The sequence below is a fragment of the Anarhichas minor genome, unplaced genomic scaffold, assembly GCF_050575085.1.
Source record: "Anarhichas minor isolate MPS153535 unplaced genomic scaffold, ASM5057508v1 ptg000017l, whole genome shotgun sequence".
NCBI classification, from domain to species: Eukaryota; Metazoa; Chordata; class Actinopteri; order Perciformes; family Anarhichadidae; genus Anarhichas; species Anarhichas minor.
Window position 1 is genome coordinate 14375203 of NW_027466463.1, and position 24428 is coordinate 14399630.

Consider the following 24428-nt stretch of genomic DNA (forward strand, 5'->3'; position numbering starts at 1 on the left):
CGGAAGGCCAATCAGATGCTCTGGCTTGTCTGTCTCAGGGAGGAAAATGGCGCCCCTGGTATGCCACCAGCGGCAGAAATGTGCAGACAGTCTGACTGCTGAGGCAGGCTTGGCTTGCTGTGGCCCTTCCAAAAACTATGCCGGAGGAATTACCTGTTTTTGGCCCATGGCCAGAGGGACTCGCTCTACAAGGGCGGGTGGTTATTTATCTGTTTATTCACTTAAACCTCATGCACACGGGCACTTTGCAAAAAAAAAAAAAAAAAAAACAGTTCATCTCCTTCACATCCACTTCCACAGGTTCTGACAACGTTCTCCTTTGAACTACACAGGTAGTTTCAAGGGGTTTGAGTAAGTAACAAACAGTTATGTGTCAAAAGGGTTCCTATTCCAAAGCAAAGCTGCATGAAGACGTGTACTGAATGACTACTGGGTTAACTTACTGCACCTTCTACTCACCACAGTATATCTATAGTATATAGAAGACAGGTTTGCCTTTACTTTACCCATATCCACTTTCCCATACCTGCTTCACCTGATAACACTTCCTGCACATGCCCGTATTTTGGCAACAATGTTGACACTGCAAAATGGTGAATTTAAACAGTATAAATGATTTGAAATGTACCATGTATGTTCATTATATATATCTAAATTACAAATATGCACATAGTTTCTGGTCATGGTCCTGAAAGTAAATACAAGTTTTGTATTACATTTTATGTCCACATGGATATAGTGGCTGGGTGACACTGTGGGAACTCCCACATTAAGTAACAAATCACAAACTGGAGCGAACGCAAACACTACACAACAAGAATACAAGTTCTGACAAAGCCCTGGTTTAGAGAGATCACAACTTGCTTCGCTGCGCTAATCCCCGTTCATTTCCACTGTGTAAAAACAGCCGGAGACGAACACAACTGCTCAACAAAGTGCCACTTGTGACACATCATCCGAGGAAGAAAGTGTTTAGGCTCCTGCTTCAGAAACAAAACCTCTGACAGCGGGAGATGATGAAACGGAGCAGATCCAAAAATTATTCCCGCACTCCTCAGAACCTGCTAAACCTGCTGCAGCCTGGAGCGCCCCCCCCCCACCCCCACCCTCTACCCTCCCCCAGAGAGAAAGAAAAGGGCCAACGACACTGGTTAAAAGAAGGTAGAAAGGGATTGGAGGGTGATGAAGGAATGCTGGAATATTTGATATTATTTAGGATTGCAAATTTCCACTGAGCAAACACGGGGCCCTTCGATGGTTTGCCTCCTAATGTAGATGTAACGTCAGCAGTACAGTAAAGTACGCACCAACGACAAGTCCATCTCTCTTAAGGAAATCGTAAACAACATGCTTGATTGTACTCACAGACATTTCCTCAAGCACTGTGACATACTGAACGACCGCATTTCAAATGACACACTCAGCAGTTCATAAACCTTCCACGTGTTTAGACCCAAACAGCAACGCCATTCTTGGCTGCTCTCACGTGTGTCTGCAAGCTCGTGGGGTGGGGTGAGGAGGTTAGTCGGGACTTGCCCATTTCACACTGCGAGGTGAGCCAGGGAGCAGTAATAGAATCTAGCCATAAAACATGGTGGAATTGGGGGGGGGATGACTATAGCATAGTACGTGTCCGAGTGCCACCTCTTCTAGACTCCCTCCCTCCGAGCTTTTCTCACAGTTATCCATTATCATAACGCCCGTCTCTGTGGGCAGGTCTGACACACAAGCCCCCGGTTTCTTTTTCGCGTGGCTGCTCTCACCTCGACCAGCTTCTTGCTGACTAAGCAGGTGGGAATGTATTTGACTCAAAAAAGCTAAAAAAGAAAAAAAAACCTTGACATAATTCCAGCTGGTCAAAAGCTACTTGACAACTTGAAATAAAAAAACTAAATAAAACTAAACTGAAAATGCACATATTTACTGAAAATGTTTAAACCCGGCAGGACGGATCTTTTTATTTTCCTCCTTCAGAAATTGGGGTCTTCTTGAACTTAACCCTTTCAGTTCTGGAGCATTATCAAAGTCCCAGGTTCTCGGGAGGGGGTCCACACCTCAAACGGTGCCTCCGTCGACAGAAATAACCCTTATCCCCATCGGCTCCTTCATTTGGGCTAAGTGTATCAGCTCACATGGCCCACGCAAGGAGAGCCAATTTGACGGAGGTGAAAAAAGGACGAGAGTGGGAGGGAAGGAGTGAGGAGAGACGGGTGGATTTGACGTGAGCGTTAAAGAGCGAGAGTAATGGGGAAAAGTCGTTTTTTAATAGCAACATGCCTAAAGTACGTAAATCATGTAAGACTCTTAGATCTATTTTTCTGATGGGGGTCATCCGATTGATCCAGTGACAGCGCCGATCTCAATCTGAAGTGGATTTCATGAGTTATTCTATTCTGGTCTGCAGGCCACAGCGGTGTGTAAAATGAGAGGGAATGCAATGTTTTGGGAAATCTAATTTGAGGCCCGTGTTTGTTTTCCTGGCCTTATTTTGCAACCAGGAGGCTGGCTCCAAATCAGCACAACTCTCTTTAGTCTCTCTAGTTTCACAACAACAATGTGTCCAACACCGACATCCAACCAAAAACCTTGTATCCGATCGAGGCAAGGACATTAAACTGCATCGTTTCCCCTGCTGGATATCTCTCTGCAGCACCACAGACAGTTAATTGGGAGGTTATTCACCATGTAGCAGGAACATATGCACACTTACGTACATATAGACGCATTTAAAAGAAGAAAAAAAAAACCACAAATAGTAGCAGCCATCTTTTAGCAGCTAATTGCGACGTGCTCCCTGTGGGAGGACAGAGAGGTCCTCGGTCGATAATTAATCCTCGTTTGGAAAAGTAAATGACATTCATTAGCAGGGAATCGAGCCAAGTGCCATTATTTACATGGCAATAATCTGGAGCGTGCTGGTGGCGCTTTTTTTTAATGTTACAGAAATAACTCAGGGACAGGGGATGAGTACAGTTGCTTTCCTCTCTTTTTCCCCCCAGTCTTTGCACCCAGGAACAATTAGGCCCGGGCGAACAGATGGAGACGCCTCTGAGTGAGAAAGCTCCTCTGAACGACTCTTCATCTCCTTCTTATCTCACTCCCTCATTCACATGCGCTCAGGCGTGTGCACACACGCACACACAGCAGATATAAAGACAAATGTGAGCACGCACACGCACACACACACACACACACACACACACACACACACACACACACACACACACACACACACACACACACACACACACACACACACACACACACACACACCAGATAGATTCACGCACACATTCGGGCACACAAGAGAGCATACCAAGTACTGAGCATACTGAGCTAACTTTTAACATTAACCGTCGAAAGACGAGCCTCTTACATGAGGCTAAACAAGAACTTTGAAAATGTCGGGCACATTGGAAACACGGCGCTGTGACGGTAAAAACACATAAGCTGGCCGTAGAGCACGTATTCAAAGAGAAAAGAGCGCTGGCTTTTACTATTGATGAAAAGCAAAGTTCTACATGGCAAATGTCCGCTCTTTTCTGCCAAGATATGCGTGTTTTGCTTACCACGTTTATTATTTAAGCGTATATTTTGAAGTCGTAATTGAGAGAACCTCCTCGTCTTTGGTTACTACAGTAGGTTCATCGACAGTGCAGGCTTTGTGCACATTTGCAGAACCAAACACAATAGATACATATATGTGTTAACACTGCTGAAGCTGGTGTAGTGATACAAATCTTACATAATGGGCCATTTGTTGCACAACCCTGAGGTTTTCCACAATGGTACTAGCCTCTGCACAATGTACTGTTAGGGATGCACACTTGAATGAAAAGCAATGAATGTAAAGACAAAGCGGACTCATCGGTAATACTGCTCAACATCTGTAGGCTTGCATTTAAAAAATGAAAAAGCAGCAATGAAAAGATGTGTAGAAGAGAAAAGTGGTAATCTGCTACTACGTTTGTTAGATTATCAGCAAATGCGTGCATTACTTAAAATCTAATCCAAGGAAATTTTGGCAATGGTAAATGTTTTCATGTCATTTCTGATATGTACTGAATGAACACAGAGGACCCTTTGTTGCTCTCTTTTATGTCTTTACCTGTAATTGTCTCTTTGCAACTGTAAAGCGATTCAAGCTCAAGTTCTCGTATAAAAGGTGCAACCTGGAGAACTAGTTCTCTGAGTAATTGATTGGTGGACTTCTGTGGAGAACTGTCAAGTCTGTGTCATTTTAAAACACATCACCCCCTCACTTAATCTCTTCTCCGGATCGTTGTCCCTGCTGACCTGGATCCTGCCGGGCTTATCCTTCTGTCCGACATCAGGCAGCAGGTCACAGCCATGAAAACTAACACACCTGTTATTGTGCGACCGGTTACCCATCTTTGTCCCGCTAAGTACAATGATTAAGGTATCAGTCCCTGGGGAGCCCGGTGACAAAAACAGAGGAGACAGAATTGAGCGTATACATCACAGCCGCACAGTGTCAGCGTGCCCTTAGCCTCCACGGACACAGGGGATAGATGGTCCCTGCCCCCTCTGGTCACGCTGCTAGACAGGGAGTGTTCCACGAGACAGTCCCACTCCTTTACCAGTAAGATTAGGTAACAGCATCTTGTGTTTGCTGACACCAAGGAAGCAGCCCTGAGCCCCGTAGGGCCCCTTCCGTCGTCATATTCTGTTACGTCTCCCAAACAATGGACCCTGTCAAAAAGACAAACACTAAATATCTCTTCATCCTTCCTTCTTCTCACTACTAAATCTCAAACCATCCCTAAACGAGTGAGATTCTTGGAGAAAAACTAAACCGTGTGAGGGTTACAAAAACGCCGAAACAAGGGCATGGTTCATTTGGAACTTTTTGCCCTTTCAGTAACTACTGAATTAATGAATGCCTAATGGTGTCCATTGTGTAAATAAAATGGTTGTCTCCAATTTGTGACCAAAGTTGAAATCAAACCCACTTGCCCTCTTTCCTCCCTTGACGCCGACCAGATACCAGGTTGTTATTTTAGCTATGGGGAGGTCTGAGGCATAGCGTGACCTTTCCCGAGCCGAAGGGAAACTTCCCCAAGAAATCCGATAAAATCCAGGATGAGGGCCTCGCTAATTCGTCCGTCCAGCTCGCCACACTTCCGCGACCTCTTTTCCTTCAGCCACCCCCCACCAATCGATCTGCTTATCTGCCGAGATCAAAGGCTCGCACCGCCGTTGTACATTTAGCCTTGGCTGGTTCCTCCCACATCATGTCTAAATATTAATGATAATAAAGTCTCACACCCATCCCTGTGTCAGGCAATTACAGCCAACATTGATCCTCAGCTCTCTGCTCCAATTAGAACTCACCGCTCGTAATGTGTTCTAGCACATCAAAGGATAACAGCCATTGATCCACTCCTGGATCTTAACGTTTACCGTTAAGAGAGAGGGAGGGGGATGTGGCGTGGCGGTGGGGGGGGGAAGCAATACACCGACTAGAGAAGAAGAGGGGAGAAAAGAAATCATTTTATCCACCCCGTCAGGTAAAGGAAGCACTGAAACTCAGAGGGTAAGGCATGGCAGAGGGGGCTAAATAATAACGGACATTCTGACAGTTCAGAAGGCAACTCGCTATCCGGAAAGACTCCTTCACAGAAGCATGGCCGCACTTAACTCTTCTCTCAACATAGATCTTATTGCTAAAACTATTAAGTGCATGTGAACAAAAGCCATGTTTAAAAAGCAAAAGATGCAGTGGTGTCTGCCCATCATAACTGCAGATCACTAAGAAGCAATTGAAGAGTCCATTTGTAAGTTGAGCTCAGGGACAATAGGCCTTAAATCTTACACAATCACTGCCAGACTTTCAGGATTATTCCTACTACTTCATATCGAAGACTGAGCTACAACCAAACTTAATAAAAATACAACACAGGTCTAAGTGGGAGGCAAGAAAAGCATCAGTAAAACACGAGTTACCATGTCACCTCCCACCTCTATGTCTTTAGGCCAACTATCCTTAACAACCGACCTCTGTGACATCTTAAAAGTTTGAGGAATGGGAAATGTTTCAAATCAACGTACAGAATAAAACTACCATACACTAGTCGACGGCAAAACATGCTCAGAGAACGGAACAGAATCAACAACAGGGTAAAATCTGACCCATTGAGTCAATAGACAGCGTCGTGTCACCATTAAACCAGGGACATTCCTTGCACAAATGAAGCTTAACAATCCCAGTGTTGACACCATTATTCGACAGGGCCTGTTGTTATGCTCTTTCTCTGTCGGACTGATAGCTCTGATAGTCCTGGCCTCGGGCACGACCTCACAGCCGCCTTTGTCACAGAGCTGGAGGAAGGCTTAACCATCGCTCTGGGCTACAATGATACTCTTCATGGCACCATAATACACTGAAACACTGTGCAACTGAAATGCAACCCAATAGTTTGTATACCTAGAATTAATTGACTGACCATGGCTAGCCTCTTGACAATAAGCTGAAATATGTTGAGCAATGAGGTAACAGTAAAAAAATAAATGAAAGACGGGCACAAAATAACCACGCCAATTTAGTTAGTAACAATGCTGTAATAGTGCTGGCATCAGTCGGGAATGTCGCAATACGTACAATTAATATCGGAATGGGGAGCGTGGACCGTTGAGGTTCATTCAGAGGGCAAGGCCGAGGAACTGTGTTAACTATTTCTATGTTTATAGTAATATGTAGCACCTCATGCAAGTTAAGATGCTCTGAAAATGACAACAAATCTCTCGATTGATAACTCTCCAATACTATCATCACAAACCAGACGTTAGATCACAAATCAAATGCTCAAAGTCAACCAAGCCACCTTCTCGCCATACTTAATTTATCAAATATCTTTTTAAAGTCTGTGAACCCTTAACACCTTAGGCTTTCTTTCAGCATCTGCTCATGTACGATATTTTCCCTCTTCTCAACCCACTGTCCTCTGGCTGTGGTATCCCTCACTATTATACGCATTGCTAACATGGTGCTTTGCTTCAACTCTGTACCTCGGCCTCTACCAAACGATGTAATTAAATATTGGTAAAAAGGAAACCAGTGTTTAGAAATGGTTTATGTCAAGTCTGTTCTGAAACACTATACCACAGGGAAACTTTTAGATGGGATGGGTGTGCATCGACGTCTTGTTAAATAAAATAGAGTCTTGGCCTGAAGAGTCATGCAAAATATCTGACCGACAGAGCCTCAGTGTGAGCCAGGTCAAAATACGGAGGCTGTGTACGATAGTAATGCAATGGTAACGGTAGGAAAACATTTGTTGTTAGCTGGGATATCGGGCTCCTCACATGTGTGTTATACTCGGTGATGCATTCAGTTCAGCTGAGGAGAATGAGGAGATTGGCGGGCTCCACAAACAGGCTGGGAAAGTGACACTAGGATGCTAGGCCAAGACATCAATGTCCTCACAACTTCCCTTTAACACTGAAGCAATGTTAGCCCTGGCGCCATCAGAATAAGGGTTGGGGTTTAAAGTTTACACTACGGCTGACAGGATGTCCATGTGACCTAGCAAAAAAATAAACAAAGCGGCTCTACATTTTGAGAGGCAATGGTTTTCAGGGCTTCAAGTGATGGTTTAGAATTTACAGAATATTTATGTGGGGGTTATCTTTGTGCCTAGCAGACTAAGATAAGAGCCATGTATAGCAGTCGTGATGCTTGTTGCTCAAATCAGCTGCATGATGTACAATAGTCTTTAACTGCTGTAACTTACAGTGCCTGGCACATTGAAAGAGTTATGAGAGTTCATAACCTCTTGTTATACAATCAAAATATTTATCAAAAGACTTTTTGCTGATTTCATTTTTTAAATGAGTTAATAGTTAGTGTTAGTTTTTTTGTAAACTGTGATTAGCATTCATTTATTTTTCCTCTTGCCAGTAACATAGGAACTAATCCTGAAAATAACATTCCAGAGAGTGAAGGGAATATGACTTGATAGGTCAGCATTTTCATTTTCACACCGCTGCAAGAACCTTGGCAGATGCAATATGGGCAGCTGAACTTTTGGACTGTGAAGGCAAAGTGTATGCATGCGTGTGTGTAAAAAACTATATTTGTGTTACATTACAATATGGGGGCAAAACAAAATGTATATTTGCAAAGTTTTCAGTGCTGTTCTGGGAGCAAGGTTGTTCAAGCTGAGACAGATCACGATGGGATGATGTTGACCCTTGAGGTGCAAACTAAGATCCCTGTCGCCACAGAGACGTGAAGATCCTGGTGGGAGTGGGGAAGTCTTCTCTCCAGTTGGCAACAAGCCTGGCCTAGCACTAGGGTGCTCAGCCAACAGCTCCTCTACTCTGTCAGACCCCCCCACCCCCCACCTCTTCCTCCACAGACTCCTGGATGCCAGTCTGCCTGGCTGGTGTGGGCCAAACAAGCCCCAGCCATCGGGCCAAAGGGGCAATGGAACTGCTGCCAGCTGGGCCAGCACTTCACGGCCGAGCACCACTCTCCAAACAAACAGTGCTGTGGGCCACAAGCCACGGGCAACATGGAACCTGTCATTACCAGCCGTGCATGGCTGGTTCACTCCCCAAAACCCAAGCCAGGCCAGGGGCTTGAACGTGTACTGCACTTGACTCAAATTTCTCAGCCAGGGTATGTCATGAGAGAATCTCTTTTCACAATGATGCTAGATCATCAGCGTATCAAGGTATATGTGTCTATTTGACCCCTTTATAAGAAGTGTTGACTGTAACCGTCAACACTTTTTATAACAATAAGAAGCATCATTTTAAAGCCATGACTGAGAAGTTGAAGACAATTATACATTGAAAAATTTGTGAGTGGAAAGACGGGGCCTGCCAAACGGTCCCTTAGGATTAACTGCATACCGTCTAATTATACAACATCTAGAAAACTTCCTATGGTCTCTGGGCTAAAAATGGACTCTATGGGCATTGGATCTCACTGGGGTTTTCTCCGCTGATCAAGGTTCTACAGGCTTTTGTGGCATAACTCTGCTTTGTCCTTACGACTTTGGCTACAAAAGATGATGGTTTGAGGCATCCATTATGAAAAGAGGGAGGACCTTTGTGATCTGATGTCCGACTATGCTTTCACTGGAATGCTGGGACAATGAATCTAGAGAGAGAGACTTGGAGCAACAAACAAAACAACCTGTGTCTTAAATGAACTCTAAGAAAGTGTTTTAGTGGGTTTGATGACAATTCAATCGTCTCCACCCACACAGAAGCCTTCAACACATCTCAGTGGTCATGCCCGAGTCATCGTCAGAGCCTGTTCGTTTTGTTTAATTGTCAGAATGCAGTATCTTCAACATCCCCGACATTCTCATGCCGCATTTAAATTTTTAAATAACACCAAACAACAAAGACAGGAAGTGGTTAACATTGGCTAAATGTTAACACTGCCGAAGCAGGCTGGGTCAAAAGGTCCTTATACGTAATTACGGATGCACTGATACAACCTTTTCAGTCCCCATACCAACACCTGGGCTTTTTGCCAATACCTGCAAATACTGAGTGCCGATACGATATCAGTGTACCTGAGCAGAAAAGGAAGTCACTCTCCCTCTGTCTGTGCTGTTATCCAATCTCCTCCTTGCTTTGCTAGCATGTGTGCTTTTGGTGCATGTGAGCGTGCCGCATTGACCAGCTCCGAGCCGTTGCTCTGCACTGATGTCATATGGCGGTTACAGCTGACAACGGGAAGAGTAGCATCCAACCTCCAGTTTCCCCTCAGGTAAACACCGTTAGCTCTGTCACCATTTTTTTTGCCATAGTTTGGACTGTTTGCTGTTTGCCATTGAGAGGCAATTGAAATGCTCCCAATCTATGAGGCTATGGATAACAAACAGTAGCTGCATACATCTATTTCACCATGATATAAGCTACTATTAAAGTGGTTTTATTACAATTTAAAAAGAAGGCCTTGGACTGCTATCTTTGCGAGGATGACATACAGTCTATAGGCTGCAGTAGCAGTTTAAAATGATGGCTTCTTTGAATGTATTAGTCATTTTCTAAAGGGTCAATGACCACGCTGAATTGGGTTATCAATGCACAACAAAAGCTTGTAGTGATTCACTTAACCACTTAAAGATTCTTTGAGACGAAGTGTCTATCCATAGCATTGGATACAATGCAGAGAAGTATTTAGCTTCAAAAAGTGAGAAGGAATTTCACTATTTACTACTATTGAATAATGAAACTATCGACCTAAAATATAATGACTTGATGACCCAAGAATTAATTTCCTAAGCCAAAAGAGGGAAAATAAGATGGATTTAATTTCATAGTAAACAGACAGAGATTGAATTGGGCAAATAAGATATTTTTAAAGCCTTGTTTTCTAAATGCCCTTCCCAGCAAGCAACACCAAACCAAAGTATGGGATGGGTTGGGTGATGGGGTCAGTCCTTCTGCCTTCCAGCCTTTGGTATAGAAAAAAATCAAAATCATATTTTTGTGTCAAGTATAAAAGCACTCAAGGTTAGGCTTTTTGTTTCGAAAAGAGACCAATGCTCCGTTTAAGTATTTTGACAGGAGCTCCTCTTTAATCCCGATGCCTACAAATGCCTTACAACCTTTTCACTTCCTTGAAGAAAAGTGGTCCTCTTTTTATTGTTTTGCCCATTGTGATAAAGGGGATCTTTTATGCCATCAACAACATGGCAACAGTGTACTGCCTTTGTTTCGTTGCACCATCCTGGGGGTCTGTTCGGATGAGATACAGATATACAGAGGCGCAGTAAATGATTGATGGGTTGGAAGAAAATATTAAAAAGAAGAAGAAAACGAGTCAAAATTCAGCATTTGTAAATATTTCAAGCTCTTGCACCCTGCCAAAGAGAGATCTGAGGGGCAACAACAATAACAGCAAAAACTATACTTAACCATCTATCCTGATGCAAACACGACTTAGACAGCTGACTTAGATTTGTTGAGACTATCACTGTTTTGAAAAACTACTTGGATAGCTTTGTCGGGAATAAAAACTATACATAGTCGCAAACTACAATCTTGAACCCTATTGGACATGCTTCCCTATTAAGTTATCAGCTGTAATAATTTCGAATAGTGCAGTTCACGAGCACATGGGGCTGAGGTCTTCCCTTTCCAACTGCTGTGTGCCACTGTATGTTTTTAGCCAACAAAATGAACTGTACAAAGATGGTGAGGGAAATGATCAAAATGAGAGCTGACTGAAAGTTCAGGGAAGGTATGTATAGTGCAAGTTTTTGGGCACGAGCCACTTTATCTTGGCAAGCAATGCTGCCCAAGAGCAACTTATCATGGCAAAGGGATCCCATGTCCTGGCATGGCTCAAGATGGAATAGAGCCCGACATGCGCATATGGATACTGAGTCTATTGCAAAGATATAGGAAACAAAATAGCCTCATTTTCTCATTGACACAAATACTGGCATCTAGTAATGCTGTGGCATTCCACAATATTCCAGGCAGCTGTTGCATAGTATGCCCAAAAGTATGCACGATGGCTTGCTGGGAGGGAACAACAGTCAAATAAGAGACAATGTGATAGGTTCTAATTGCTTCAAAATGTCCTGAAGAAGGCCCCCTATTATCTATTTAAATCGGCTGATAATGGGAGGCTAGGAGGAGGAGGAGGAGATGGAGAAGGGGAGGAGGAGTTGGAGGGGGCTACCTAGGCAGAGGGAGAAAGCTATCCTCTGCGCCGCTGTCGCCTCATTATTTTCCGTCTTGACGGACGCCCGCGCTCAACCCCTGGATGAATGGCCCTGTGCTGAATAAGTTATCGCCAGACACACAAAGGGAAGAGTGCCACAAACAACACAGCAGTACTGCAAAGCATGAATCTCTTTTTCCTCTCCTCCTCAGTCTTTCCTCCCTCCCTCCCCTCCCCTCAAACCCCACACCCTTCCCCCTGCTCCCTCTAGACGAAAGGCAGGCCCTGCCACAGACTGAGATCTCACCTGTAATTTCTGAAGAAGCTCACAGTAGGTGGGGAAAAAAAAAATGTAACGGATATAATAAAATGAAAGAGAGGAAGGATAGAGGCATCTATGTGTACTGAAAAGCTATATACCTCCGTTCCTCCATTTTGTTTCATCTGTCCTGTTTGTTTGTGCGACTCCTCAGTGAAGACAGGGACCTCCGTTGGACAGCATCTGAAGATGTTTGAGAGGATTCTTTTTGTTCTTCTTAAGACAAGGCGCACAGCATGATCAGTGAAAATGGTTTGGCTTCCTCTGATGTTTATTTTGTTTCCTTTTCTGTTGTTTGGACTGCTGGGACCTAGCATATAACATCAAGATCACCTCTATACAATGCTCCCATGAGGGGGTGTGTGAGGGGGGTTCCCTATAGCTGCAAACTGGGAGTTAGGAAATAATGACAGGAAACGCTTATGGCTGCGGTTTTAGCCACCAAGCCCTCTCCCTAGCTGTCACTCAAAAGTAGCTGTAGAACTTTTGGACAGGAGAGCCTCTTTCCCCTCTGACCGGGAAATCAGAGGGTGCCGTAGCCCGACAGGCGCTCGACGGCAGATCAAACAGGGCGGGTACCCTTGGAGTGACACCTGGAGCCACTTCAAGGGATGAGAGCGCCACTGATCTCCAGTCATCTCGTCAGAACGACAGTCTGTCAGGGTTAAAGCAAGGGGAAAAAAAGAAGCTCCATCAACTGGGATGCTATGAGTGAGGTCGAACGGAGCATCACCTCAACGGCATGGATGGCTGACCCTCGAGCATTTGGAGAAGTAATCGTGCAAAGAGTGTTGTTTTTTTGTTGGAATGCTTCAGTTCAGCCTTGATGTCCGTATCTGGGACTAGATTGTGCTGATATAGCAGTTTCACTCAATATTTTACCTTAGTTTTTGCTTGTTGTGCTTTGATTTCAAATGCCTTCTACCTTAAAATGAATTGAGAGTATTCACAATGTACTATCTGTAAAGCTAGCTGTCTGTCTACAACTGGTTTTTAAAAAAAACGTAAAGAATTTCTTCACCGCCATGTTTGGAATAATTTAATTTTATCTTTGTCCCGACCTATCAAAAAACAGAAGCCCGCTATAGGCTGGATAATAGAGAGAGGGAGACATGTAGGAAGAAAAAGGGGGCTTTGGCAGCCAGTTAAGCGAGTCAATCCTCACCAGACAAATGCATCCCTTATATAAAACAACAACACGTCTTTGCCCTTGTCAACAACCCCTTCTTCTATACAACCCAGGCTTCTGTGTGTGTGTGTGTGTGTGTGTGTGTGTATTTTTTCCTTTCTGCAAAAAACGTCCCATCAGCACTCTCTAATGGGCGAGGTGGAGAAAGAGAGAAAAAGACAGAGATAAAGCAGGAGAGAGAGCGAGAGAGAGAGAGAGGGGTGGCAGTGGTGCTTGTTTGGCTCAGGAGCAGTGAGTAATGAGGCTGAGGCGCACCCTGTCATTCTCCCAGCAGCAGCCTGTAACCACAGACACACACACATTAAAAAGTATCTCCAAACAAGACACTTATCTGACATTCAAAACAGGAAAGTGACTTAACTTGATCCAAATAAAGAAGTTGAATTATAAATGTATGTATTATTATTGTTTCCCGCCTCAATAAGAGATGGGCCTTAATGACCAGCAAGGTCTTCCTGTACTACTTGCTTGCCTGCCAACGGTAGCAAACACCTTTCCAGGCTGACACGCTACCTTTAATCCACTGAACATACCCATAATATGCATACATGCACATGCACACAACAGCTGCGCTCAACTTGATGTGTATAAAGTTTAGCAAGGGGTTGCAGTGAGGTCAGATACGATTCATGCTTTGGCACTTTGCCAGAATAAAAACAGACTGGACATGAAAAGCACAGAATGCTTCCTTGGTGGGGGCAGAAAAGGCCAGGGATAGGACTGACCCAGAGGGATGCAGCAATATGGGGGTGGGGGGGGGAGGGGGGGAGTGGGGTGGTTGTGACGCCAGGCTGAACAAATTGCAAAGCAAAGGGAATGCGTTTAAACGTAGTACATGGAATTATCGTGGCAGCAACATGGAGAGGAGATCAGAGAGAGCGGGATCCACTGGGAGTGATCTGCCACTCTCGGGACAGAAAACACGAAGCTCGGCGATGGCTACTGAGACGAGTTCAGCTGTAGCACAAAAGTAAAATAGAACGCAAAATAGGACATGTCTTACACAATGTCAAAGATATGGCGTACACTCCAGTGTTGTGGTGAAACACAGAATAAGAAGAAATATAGGAGTGTGTAGGATTGTAAATGCATAGGTAGGTATAATGATAGAGCACAGAGCCAGAAAGCCTGCCACTGCTCCACTGGGGTGACTCTCCTGACCCCACAACATTGTAATTATGTTTTTATATTGCTCTTCGCAGCCTAAAAAAAAGGGCAACACAAATAAATAAAGTAAAAGAAAAAAAAACAGCAAAACATCTGAACTGCAATCTTCCACATCTTTCAGCTTCAATTAAAAAAAAAATTTGAATCTTTTTGTTCAACTTCATAACGAGACATCAAGAGGGCCCCGAGACTCCGATCCCACCACAGCTCAGTGGTAGAGTTGAATTCCATTAATTATGTGACCTACATATATCCCAGTAGTTAATATTCCAGACAGATGGATAGAGCGAGAGAGATTATATATTTGCCAATAGCACAGGATAAAGGCAAAACTTACAGATCTTATCAAAAGTTTCCGTCTCTAGATGTTTTATTGGGGGGCCGTGCACTAAGGTCTCTCGGCTCATGACATTGTTCGCGTGGGTGTTTATTGGGCCGAGCAAACAAGGAAAAAAAACCTTCCAGTTTCCTGTGAATAACGCAGGCAGGAAACTTTTGATTTTCCTACAGGCAAGGATGAGTTATACATACTGCCAATTAGTCATATGAAACGGGTTTAATTTTCATTTAAGTAAATGATAAACGGCATAACTCAGGGGCTTGTTCTTATTTAGCTGTACTACATTTGCACTCAACTTGACCAGAGGTACCTGCAGGGGAAAATCAAAGAAATGAACTGGGCTGCACATTAAGACAGCTTGTCGAGACACGTCTCAAGAAAGGAAGTTGGTGTCTTGGTGGTAACAGTGCGGCTGCATCCGCTTGTGAGCGACTGCATCATCCTCATCCCTGGCTCATGGGCTGATCTCTTAATCAGTGTCCAGAGTGTGCATGAGTCCTCTTCTGAAGGCTGAGGCTCTGTCCGTCTTGCCTGCCCATCGCTACTGCCAGTCCCAGCCATGAATATGGAGCTGTTCTGTGGCTGGGAGCTTGCTTATGTTTTCTGTCTGATATCTAGGCCCCATTCCCATTTCAAAGGGAGGTCCACCCGGGGCCTTGACTTTTTGATCTGCCTGGCGACTGAGTCGACCACCTGCATGTGGGATCAGCTGCCAGCGAGAGTAGACAACCCCTCTGCTTCAAAATATACATCCTCCCCCCTCTTCGTCCGGCTTCATTGCCCTTCACTGTGCCCCCTCCTTCCGTGAAGCTGCCAGGAGCCCCAGTGGTCCTAACTGGGTCTGGAGCCGCATCCCACTCCCAACTGATCTGACCGTGGTGGGTGAGGTGCTTGAGATGTTTCAGTATAGCAGCAGGAAGGCTCATGCCACAGTCACAGGGCCATTTACGAGAGGCCATAGTGTCATTACGCCTTGTAAACAACAGATGCCTTATCAAAAGGTCTGTGGCTCCTTTAATCGGGGATAGTGGTCCACGCTGTGAGCTGTAACCCGTCGCAATGCAGACTGTACCAAAGCCATACATCTATCAAACTGGAAAATCACACTTTGAATTGGGTGGATGATGAAGACCAATTAGTTTGAAGGGAAATCCACGAAACAAAGTTTACATCCATAAATCATACGACACGAGAGAGTAATGAGGGGGAATAATTCAGCCTGTGGGGATTAAATGCTCGCTCAAGTTTGTGGTCAGGTGTTTATTTTACAGACCCACTTAAAGCCTCGGTTGATAAAAGACAAGCCCGCTGCTGGTCTAATTTTACAAATTAGGTCAATTTCAGACCCGAATAAATCTGTGTTTTATTCACTGTCAATAGATAGATAGATATATACTTTATTCATTCCCAGGGGGAAATTTGTCTGTATGAAGCAATTTGAGATGGTATTGCTTGATGGCAACAAGGATTAAAATCTAAAACCACTACCTGGATTAGATGCTGATGTAATATTTTACATTGGATTTACCTAAATCACCAAGTATTTCAGTATTTTTTTGAATAAGAAATGCAACCAATCAAAGTTGTAAAAATATATTTTCTTTGCGGTGCAAAGGTTGTGGAGGTAACGCTCAACAGGAACTAAATGAAATGATAATAGATCTTTTGATGATCATAGATATTAATATGATATCAGGTTTGCCTCTCTGCCTCATTAGGATCACTGTGCCTGTCACGGTATAATTAAAACCCAAAGGATTTCAGAAAATTGAATTAAAAATTAACTAAGAGTGGATGCCCTGGATGCCCACCACTAGACCACTGACATCCACTGAGTAAATGAAGACGTGACATGAGACAGAGGAAGACTCGTCATCATGACCCAGCCAATAGAAAAGCACCTATACAGTGCGTTATACTAACTCCTTAGCAGTGATGAGTTTCACAGTCAGACATTTGTTAGATTCATTTTCAAACAAAGCAACAGCTATTGGAGACGTGTGTGCGCTTCTGAATGTTTCTTACAATAAGTGATATTCACAAAGTCTTTAAGTTAATTGGCTTTCTTGAACTCTGACAGCTAGCGTAATGAGTGTCTAATTGTTTTTCAGCTGGGGTGAAACCCTGAGACCATAAGGACACTTCAAGAAGAGGTGTTAAAAAAAAAATGCTACACCAACAGTGGAAAAAGGACACCAATTATCCCGTGGATCTATTTGTCTCACCACTGATGAAGGCCAACGTGTTGACTGATTATAATCAACTTAAAATCGCTGCAGTATTTATGTATCTGCTACTATCGCAGTATAAGGAAAATAATGCTAAATCTCTCAGTTATTGATGTAAAACAATATTTCACAGCTCTTTGCCTGGACAAAATGATTGTAGAGGCTTTTACATTTAGCTTATTATAACAAAAAGATGGAATATATACCAGAGTACGAGTGTCTGTGTCCATATCGGGTTTGTGTCATAAGTGCAACAGGTTAGGTCTACTTCACTTACTCACCTATTCGTAAAAGTCCTCTACTCCTGTTACCGAAAGAAATAAACTACTTCTACAGCCGAGACAAACAACTGGAGAATGACAGAGTAACTACCCCCAAACCAAAACCATCAGTGTAAAGAAACTACAAATGCTCTGACATCGCACACAAATACACAATTAATCAAAAGGCAGAAAACTGGGGGAGCAAATAATGAAATGAATGGGGAAATGAGGACAAATTGCCTAAATGGGGGTGGGGGTGAAATATCATTGAACCATCCAGAATTTACTTTTCGCTCTCAGTTCTCCAGCTCTGGTTATAAATGACTTCAGATTTGACGTTTCCAGCCCATAAACTTACAACAAAACACGCTTCCTTTTATTCAAACAGCGAAGAAACGAAAAGAAAGAAAATACTTTTTGTCAAAGAATGACGGGGGGGGGGGGGGGGGGGGTGTTGCGCTGCTCCCATCAAGCAGAAAGGCGGGCGGTAGTGGAAGAGGCTCGCCGCCGGGCCCCACTTTGGAGGGCCGTCATAAATCCTGATTTGAGCGGGGCGCTAACCAGAGGAGGAAAGACACGTCAAGAGAGGAGGCTGGAGAGTAGGAGGGGTGGGCAGCTTGCCTCCTAAAATGCTACGTCTGATTAAGTCTTCCCATTAGGTGACAGCTGAACTTTAACATTAATATGATAATATTGAAATAAGTGTGTTATTTACTTCAGCACCAGAAGGGGGTGGAGGGAAGAAAAGAGGCAAGGAGGAAGGAATGATGAATGATTTCTGGACAGCTTCGGGTGACGTGCCAGGCGAGCTGACCCACCCCCCCCACCGCGATCCTCCTCCTCTTCCCATAATCAGACTTGACAAAATGGAGACATATGCAGAAATATTGGTTACAGTCGGCGTCACAGCCCTTCTCAGGCCTTCCCTCTCTAGTAACTGCCGGCCGCCCTGTGAGCCGCCCTCCAAATTGTCCACGGGCACTGAAGCATCTATTTCAATTGACACTTCCTTCCTGGCCCCAGGATTTTACATTTAGTCGGTGTCATTTACATATTACTCTTAATCAAAATCCACAGTGGGCGACAGGGAGAGAGAAAAAAAACAAGAAAGAGGGAGCGAGAAACAAAACCGTGGCGTCACGGTTCAGGGGTAGGCACACAGGCACTTTATAAAATGGAGATGTGACAAGACATTACGGTGTGTGTGTGTGTGTGTGTGTGTGTGTGTGTGTGTGTGTGTGTCCGTGCGTGCGAGACTGTTCACATGTGTGTGTGTGTGTAAGGTGGCGGTTGCATAAGATAATCCAAGGACTATTGAAATATTTGCGTGTGAATGCTTGTGTTTGTGCGATTGTTGGGGGATGCCTCGTGCGTGAACTAGCAGGCGAGCGAGACAAAGACTGCAAGTTGGACATGGGTTGTTTAGTGCATTTTGTGAAAAACAAAAGGCACAGAGAAGAAAAGAATGGAGACATGTACAGTGTGTACTTGTCTTCTCCAGCCTTTTACTGGAACTTAACACCAATACCACTGCGTGTAACAGAACAGCCATTCACACTGTTTGTTCGTTCAAACGTACAGTAAGTGTTTTTTAGTATTTCTTTATACAAATACAAATAGTGTGTTCATTCATCCATTCATTGACATGTTATTCTGTTTGTTTATCCATCCCCACCTGTGTTCTCTGGAAAATCAAAGCAATGTGGCCAACTGCAACTCATCATAAATAGAAAGATGGATCGTTTAATAATAAACTTAAATCGGCTGGCGATGACATGGAGCGAGCTCACGGCACAGTCAAAGCATGGTACATACAGAGAGGTGCAGAAACGAGGTGCGTACCTGCCTCTTACCTTCTCAGCATGCCAGTAAGGATGCGAGAACTCTTGCCCAGGTTGGCGTCCGTTTCTCTCAGCTGCGGGGACAGAACCGGGGAAAACCAGGTTTTAGTTTGCATTCTGATTCAACAATTCTCCAGGTTATTACACACAGTCTACGTCGAAACTACAGGAGTGAAAAATCAAGTTTAAAAGAGTATAAAACACACTGCTATTAAAACCTTTTATTGATGAATTAACGTTTTTTTTGTTTTCGACCAGAAACATTTAATTGCTGAAAACGTGTTACAACATTAAAGCCATCGCAGTTGTTACAGTGCTACTTTGAGCTTGTGCGAGGCTATACTGTTACACAGCCTTGTACTACTGGCCTCAAGGCAAAGTACCTTGCTCAAGGGCAATTTCAGAAGGCACCTCTAAAGTTTGACACTTTATCCTTCCACCTAAAGTTGTTGGTTGCGAGCTAGAGGGATGAATCAAAGATCCTTTGATAAGAAGCTTTTTTTTTTTTCTGCTTTAGGTTTCTGGTTTACCCGTCTCGAGACAAACCCGACTGAACATACTTTTAGATCCACTTTAAAAAGCTGCACGATTTACCCAAACATAACATAACCTTTAATACCAAGTGAGCCATCCTGAGCTGTTTGTTTACAGGTAGAACATCTCTGTAACTTTAAAAAAAAGTCTTCAACGGCAGATTCCCACTTAGGAGGTCATGTCATTCTAATAGCCATCTGCTCACCTCGCTGCACAGCAAACATTAGGATGGTGTGAGAAAAATAGTGAGAAGGGCCCTTGACTGTTGACGTACGTAACAAGCTCAGGGAGTCCTTGAAGGCACACTTGAAATAATGAACATGGCTATTCAGGGCTAATTGCCTTGAATATTTCCCTTTCTATAGCTCCATCTTCTTCTTCTTTCTCTGTCTTTTTTCCCCTCAGGGGTCAGGGAGATGTTTTCATTCTATCCTCTTATAAGGCGTAGGCACTTTCACTGGGGGAAAAAAAGGAATTGGCAGAGATGTTGCCAACAAGGTGCGAGTGTGACAAAAAAAAATAAAAATAAAATGCTGACAGCGCACTAAAGGGAGCTGCCACATACGTCTACCTGTAATCGCATTTCCAGAGGATGATGAGGGAATGTGGGGAAGAATTTGTGCAGAGAGCTTCTCTCTGAGAGTCAGTAGGGAGTAATTCATCCTCATCTCTCTCTGAGATAATAAAGCCACTCTCACTCAGTATGTTTTCATCAGTGTATTACAATGACATGTATTCTATTTTTAATTCCTCACTTTCACATCTCTTCTTCCAACCTTCCTCTCCTCTACAATGGCCCCAGCATCACTCATCCCCCCCCCCCCCCGTTTGTTCTGGCTCATCTTGCAGTCATCTCTCAATCCACCCTCTCTTCCCACCCCTCCTTTACTGCTACTTTTTTCCTCTTCTTCCATCCTTCCTTCCCACCCTCTGGCAGCCTGGGTTGGTGCGATGCAGGTTGCGAGAGCCAAAGATACATGTGGTACAGGGTAGGAGGTGGGGGACTTGGGGTATGGGCCCTCTGGCAAAGACAACAAGTCCTGCAGTTGCCTGATGTCTGCCTCTACCCACAGATCTGTCCCCTAGATACTTCACACTTTCTCCCAAAATACATCTCTCTCTGAATCATTCCTTCTTTCCATTCCTCGCTCTCTCTCCTCAGCCTCTCACCAAATCTCATGCTATCCTCCTTAACCTAAAATGGAAGCTAACTCAAATTTTAGCGCAGTTGAGTGTCTAAAATTAACTGCGGTTGCCTACATGGAGGAAGGAACGAGAGGATTCATCGCAGCAAAGACACCCTCGATCACTTTGTGGGATTAAAATCCACACACATTCACATTCATTACTGAGCATGGTAATATAAAAGAAATCGCTAATTTGTTTCCTCAAATGATGCAATTAATCCTTTTATATAATAATCTGAGCTTTCAAATGAATCCTACCCTAAGAATACTTATTTCTATTGGAACAGTCGACGCTGACGTTATAGCTCTGTATGGTCAGTAAGTGATAAGAGGCTAAGAAGGCCAGCAACTAGCTTTCAGAGTTGGAGTGCCCTCAAATTATATAATTCATGGTGCCTACAATAATTTGAGATTACACAAAGATGGACAAATAATGCAAAGTTCATGTCATCAATAGAGAAGAGAGAGGACACATGTGGTAACCTGATTTAGTCATTTGAAGGCGAGAATTATTCATTGGGGGGGTCGGAACAAATTAATAATTTGTGCACACAAATTGCGTATTTTGTTCCCTAAATTTAGGATTCATACCCTCAAATTAATAATTTTATACCGTGGAATTATTGATTCAAGGATATACTAATTTTAGGGAATTAATATTAAAACGTTCCCCCCTAATACCTGTCTGCGCCTGAGCTGGCCTGGAGGATTATAAAACAACATTCTTCAATCCACTGTGGTTCAGAGTTGGGAGTGAACTGCTTCGACCCAGTGTTGAAACCTTCCATTGACTTCTATTTGTACCATAAAAGCAAGACAAAAGGCCACACCCCCTGCTGAGCATAGGGGTTTGTGTGTGCGTGCGTGTGTGTGTGTTTGCGCTAGGTTTGATTGTTCATGTGTTGGCAGTAATGCTAAAACTATACCTCCTTCACCTTCTTTTTAATGCAAAAGAGGTGTTAACCAGCCCTTCCATCCTGTGTCTTTAGATCTTGATTTCTTTTTACTTTGCTTCTGCCCCACAAGCTGCCTTTAAAGCCCTCTTGAGTGTGTGTGTGTGTGTGTGTGTGTGTGTGTGTGTGTGTGTGTGTACATGTGGTTAAAGGGGTTCAGCAAAGAAGTCTCATGGGAAGAAGCGAGAGAGAGAGGGAGAGGGAGAGAGAGAGCAAAAGAAACAGGGAGCAGGTACTCTCTGCAGACGCTGTGGACCGTTTTGAAAGGAGATGTTTGACTTCCTTTGAAATCGCCTGTGCGAGGCCCACTGCCATGTTGTGGTCTTTAGGAGGGAGCAGTCAGTGCCGAGCCCCCTTCCTGTGTTTGGTCTTTTCTGTCTCTGTTGAATGTATGGAGAAGCAGCGCTAAGGATTTGGGGTCGGTGGGCGGGGACGCTCTGAGGGAAAGTGGAGAAGAGTGCTGGGGAAGTAAAGGAGGGCAGGTGAGGAAGGATCATCCCCGGATCAGGTGAGAACAAGAAAAGTGGGAAAAATCCTAGAGAAAGTGTGTGTGCCATGTTTGTGTGTGCTTACTTGGCAAACCACGCAGAAAGTGGTGAATCTTGTCAATGTTGCTAACCGAGCTGTAACACCTTCACGGTCTCACAAACACTTGTGAGAATAGACAGATGAGTGTGTGCAGGTGGCATGTGCGTACACTCACCCTCTCTCTGGCTCTTTGGATCTTCTCACGGTCACTGTTCAGGTTGGAGAGAATCTCCTGACCGACTTGTTCTGTAAGATAAGCAGGTGCCGGATGAGAAGAGCGCGTGTCTGACATTTGCAAAAATGAAATGTGAAAAATAATAGAACGAGCATTCTGCAGTCCTTGTGCAAAAATGTCGCACCCCGACTGTCAGGCGGCCAGGGAGTAGAATATTGTAGCTTGTTTTTTTGAAATCCTACTTTAAAATGCTTTAGCAAACAGACAACAAGTTCTTGGGCACAATACCCCAGCATCCGGCCTGTCAGTGGGGTCCACTCAGCCAATGCAATATTCATTAAGCCACTGTTTTTAAATGCCTCTCGTCAGTTGTAGATGTAAACACATTAACGCACAGTTATAAAACATCCCCGACAAGGCACCTGACAAGCTTGTCATTGGTCACTGTCATTTTACTGTCCCCTGGGTTGAGAATGAGAAAAGAAAGCAGCAAAAAAAAAAAAAAGAAGGAGGATAAACCAAATAAGCCCCCCCCAATCAAAATACCCACTGCTCTGCCATCAGTGTAAACGTACTGCGACAGTATTAGCGTTTAAAAATGAGGGAGGCTGAGGATGAATCGGGGAAAAAAGGAAAAGGAGTGAAGAATCTTTGCATGGATCAAAGACGGGCTTTCAAGCGCAACAAACAAATCCGGAATAAACAACGCAGTTGCTGACTGTATTACACTACACAGGTGCCGCACACCAAAGGGCCCACGTGCTGAGCGCCTGTTTGGGGGGGGGGGCGGGGGGGGGGGGGGGAGCGGTGCAAAAATGGGCTACATCTGGCAGCTAAACAAGAGAAGAGAGAGAGAGAGAGAGAACGATAGAGAGAGACAGACGGAGAAAGGGGATGAGGGAAAAGAGAGAGCACTGTCAAATGAATGACGCTCGTCTCCCATTCATCCCATCCCTTTACCCCCCCCCCCCTCCCCCCTACACTGTAAGTGACTCAAATGTGTCTCTTCCTGCCTTCATTAATTTCTAATCTGGGACGAGACAGATTGAAGGATACCCAGATTAAACAGTGCAGTCAGACAGTCACATGTGACAAATAGGGCAGATTAAAAGACTTGAGTGCAGGTATTAATAACCATAAAAATACAAGCCCACCCCCGTCCCCATTGGAGAAGAACAAGGGACAAACAGGAAGGGAGTTGTTGCAGAAATCTTCGGTTTAAAAGACAAATAAGCACATCTATCTATCTCTGTCAGGGCTGTGGGCTGCTTTTTTAAATAAATGAGTGTGACAAGGACTGCAGCAGCAGAGGGTTGTTTTTGATTATTGGAAAGGTTTGCAAACGTATAAAAAGATGGATGAGGTAGCAGGAGAAAGGGCCTCCGATGAGAGCTTAACCTGAGCGATCAGCACTCGTTACACACCTTCTGTTAAGACATGTTTTATAAAGACCATCATGGTTTCATCAACGTTTAGGTCAATTAAAAAAAATTTCCCCCCCCCCACCACCCTAAGGGATGTACAGAACACCTCCCGAGGGAATGCATGCTGTTTATTGTCTTTATCATGTGTCTTCCCCTGCATTGCTCATCCTCTGGCATGTATCTACATCTCCATTCGTCTCATTTAAGCTCTGCTGTCCAGTGGTCTGTGAAAAACACCATTACTTACCGGGAGAAAGAACTGGTTGGGCAACAAATGGCGCAAAAATATTGAGTTTAAATCAGAAAATTGAACGTAGAAGAATAATGAGGAGGTTCCTGAGGAAACTACTTGCATACCGCGATACGCCGTTTCATCATCATCATCATGCACTTAATGTAGACGAGGCTCCACCCAAAACTGTCAACACCTGTGAAGAAATGCAACGAACTGGTCCTTCCTGTAATAATATCTGAGCTCATGTTTATGTTGGAATTATTTGGGTAGTCACTGGCCTTAAATGCATGTTGGTGCGTACGATTTGGACTTGTATCGTTAAAATATTACATATTGCACAAAATGACCAGAACAAAATGTGGGGCATTAAAAAGAGGAGCAATGCA

At 44.0% G+C, this 24428-nt stretch overlaps 1 protein-coding gene across 3 annotated transcripts in view; it reads right to left on the bottom strand.

Annotated features, from left to right (window-relative positions):
* Nucleotides 1–24428, bottom strand: part of vti1a (vesicle transport through interaction with t-SNAREs 1A) — a 105243-nt gene that overhangs the window by 15113 nt on the left and 65702 nt on the right. The window contains exons 6-7 of one of the 3 annotated variants that reach the window (XM_076093840.1): nucleotides 22384–22454; nucleotides 19019–19080 (exon numbers count right to left, since the gene is read on the bottom strand). In XM_076093840.1, the coding sequence (XP_075949955.1) occupies nucleotides 19019–19080; nucleotides 22384–22454 (133 nt within the window). Of the gene's footprint in view, nucleotides 1–19007; nucleotides 19081–22383; nucleotides 22455–24428 lie in introns of all 3 variants that reach the window. The other 2 variants (XM_076093842.1, XM_076093843.1) reach the window with 2 other exon arrangements.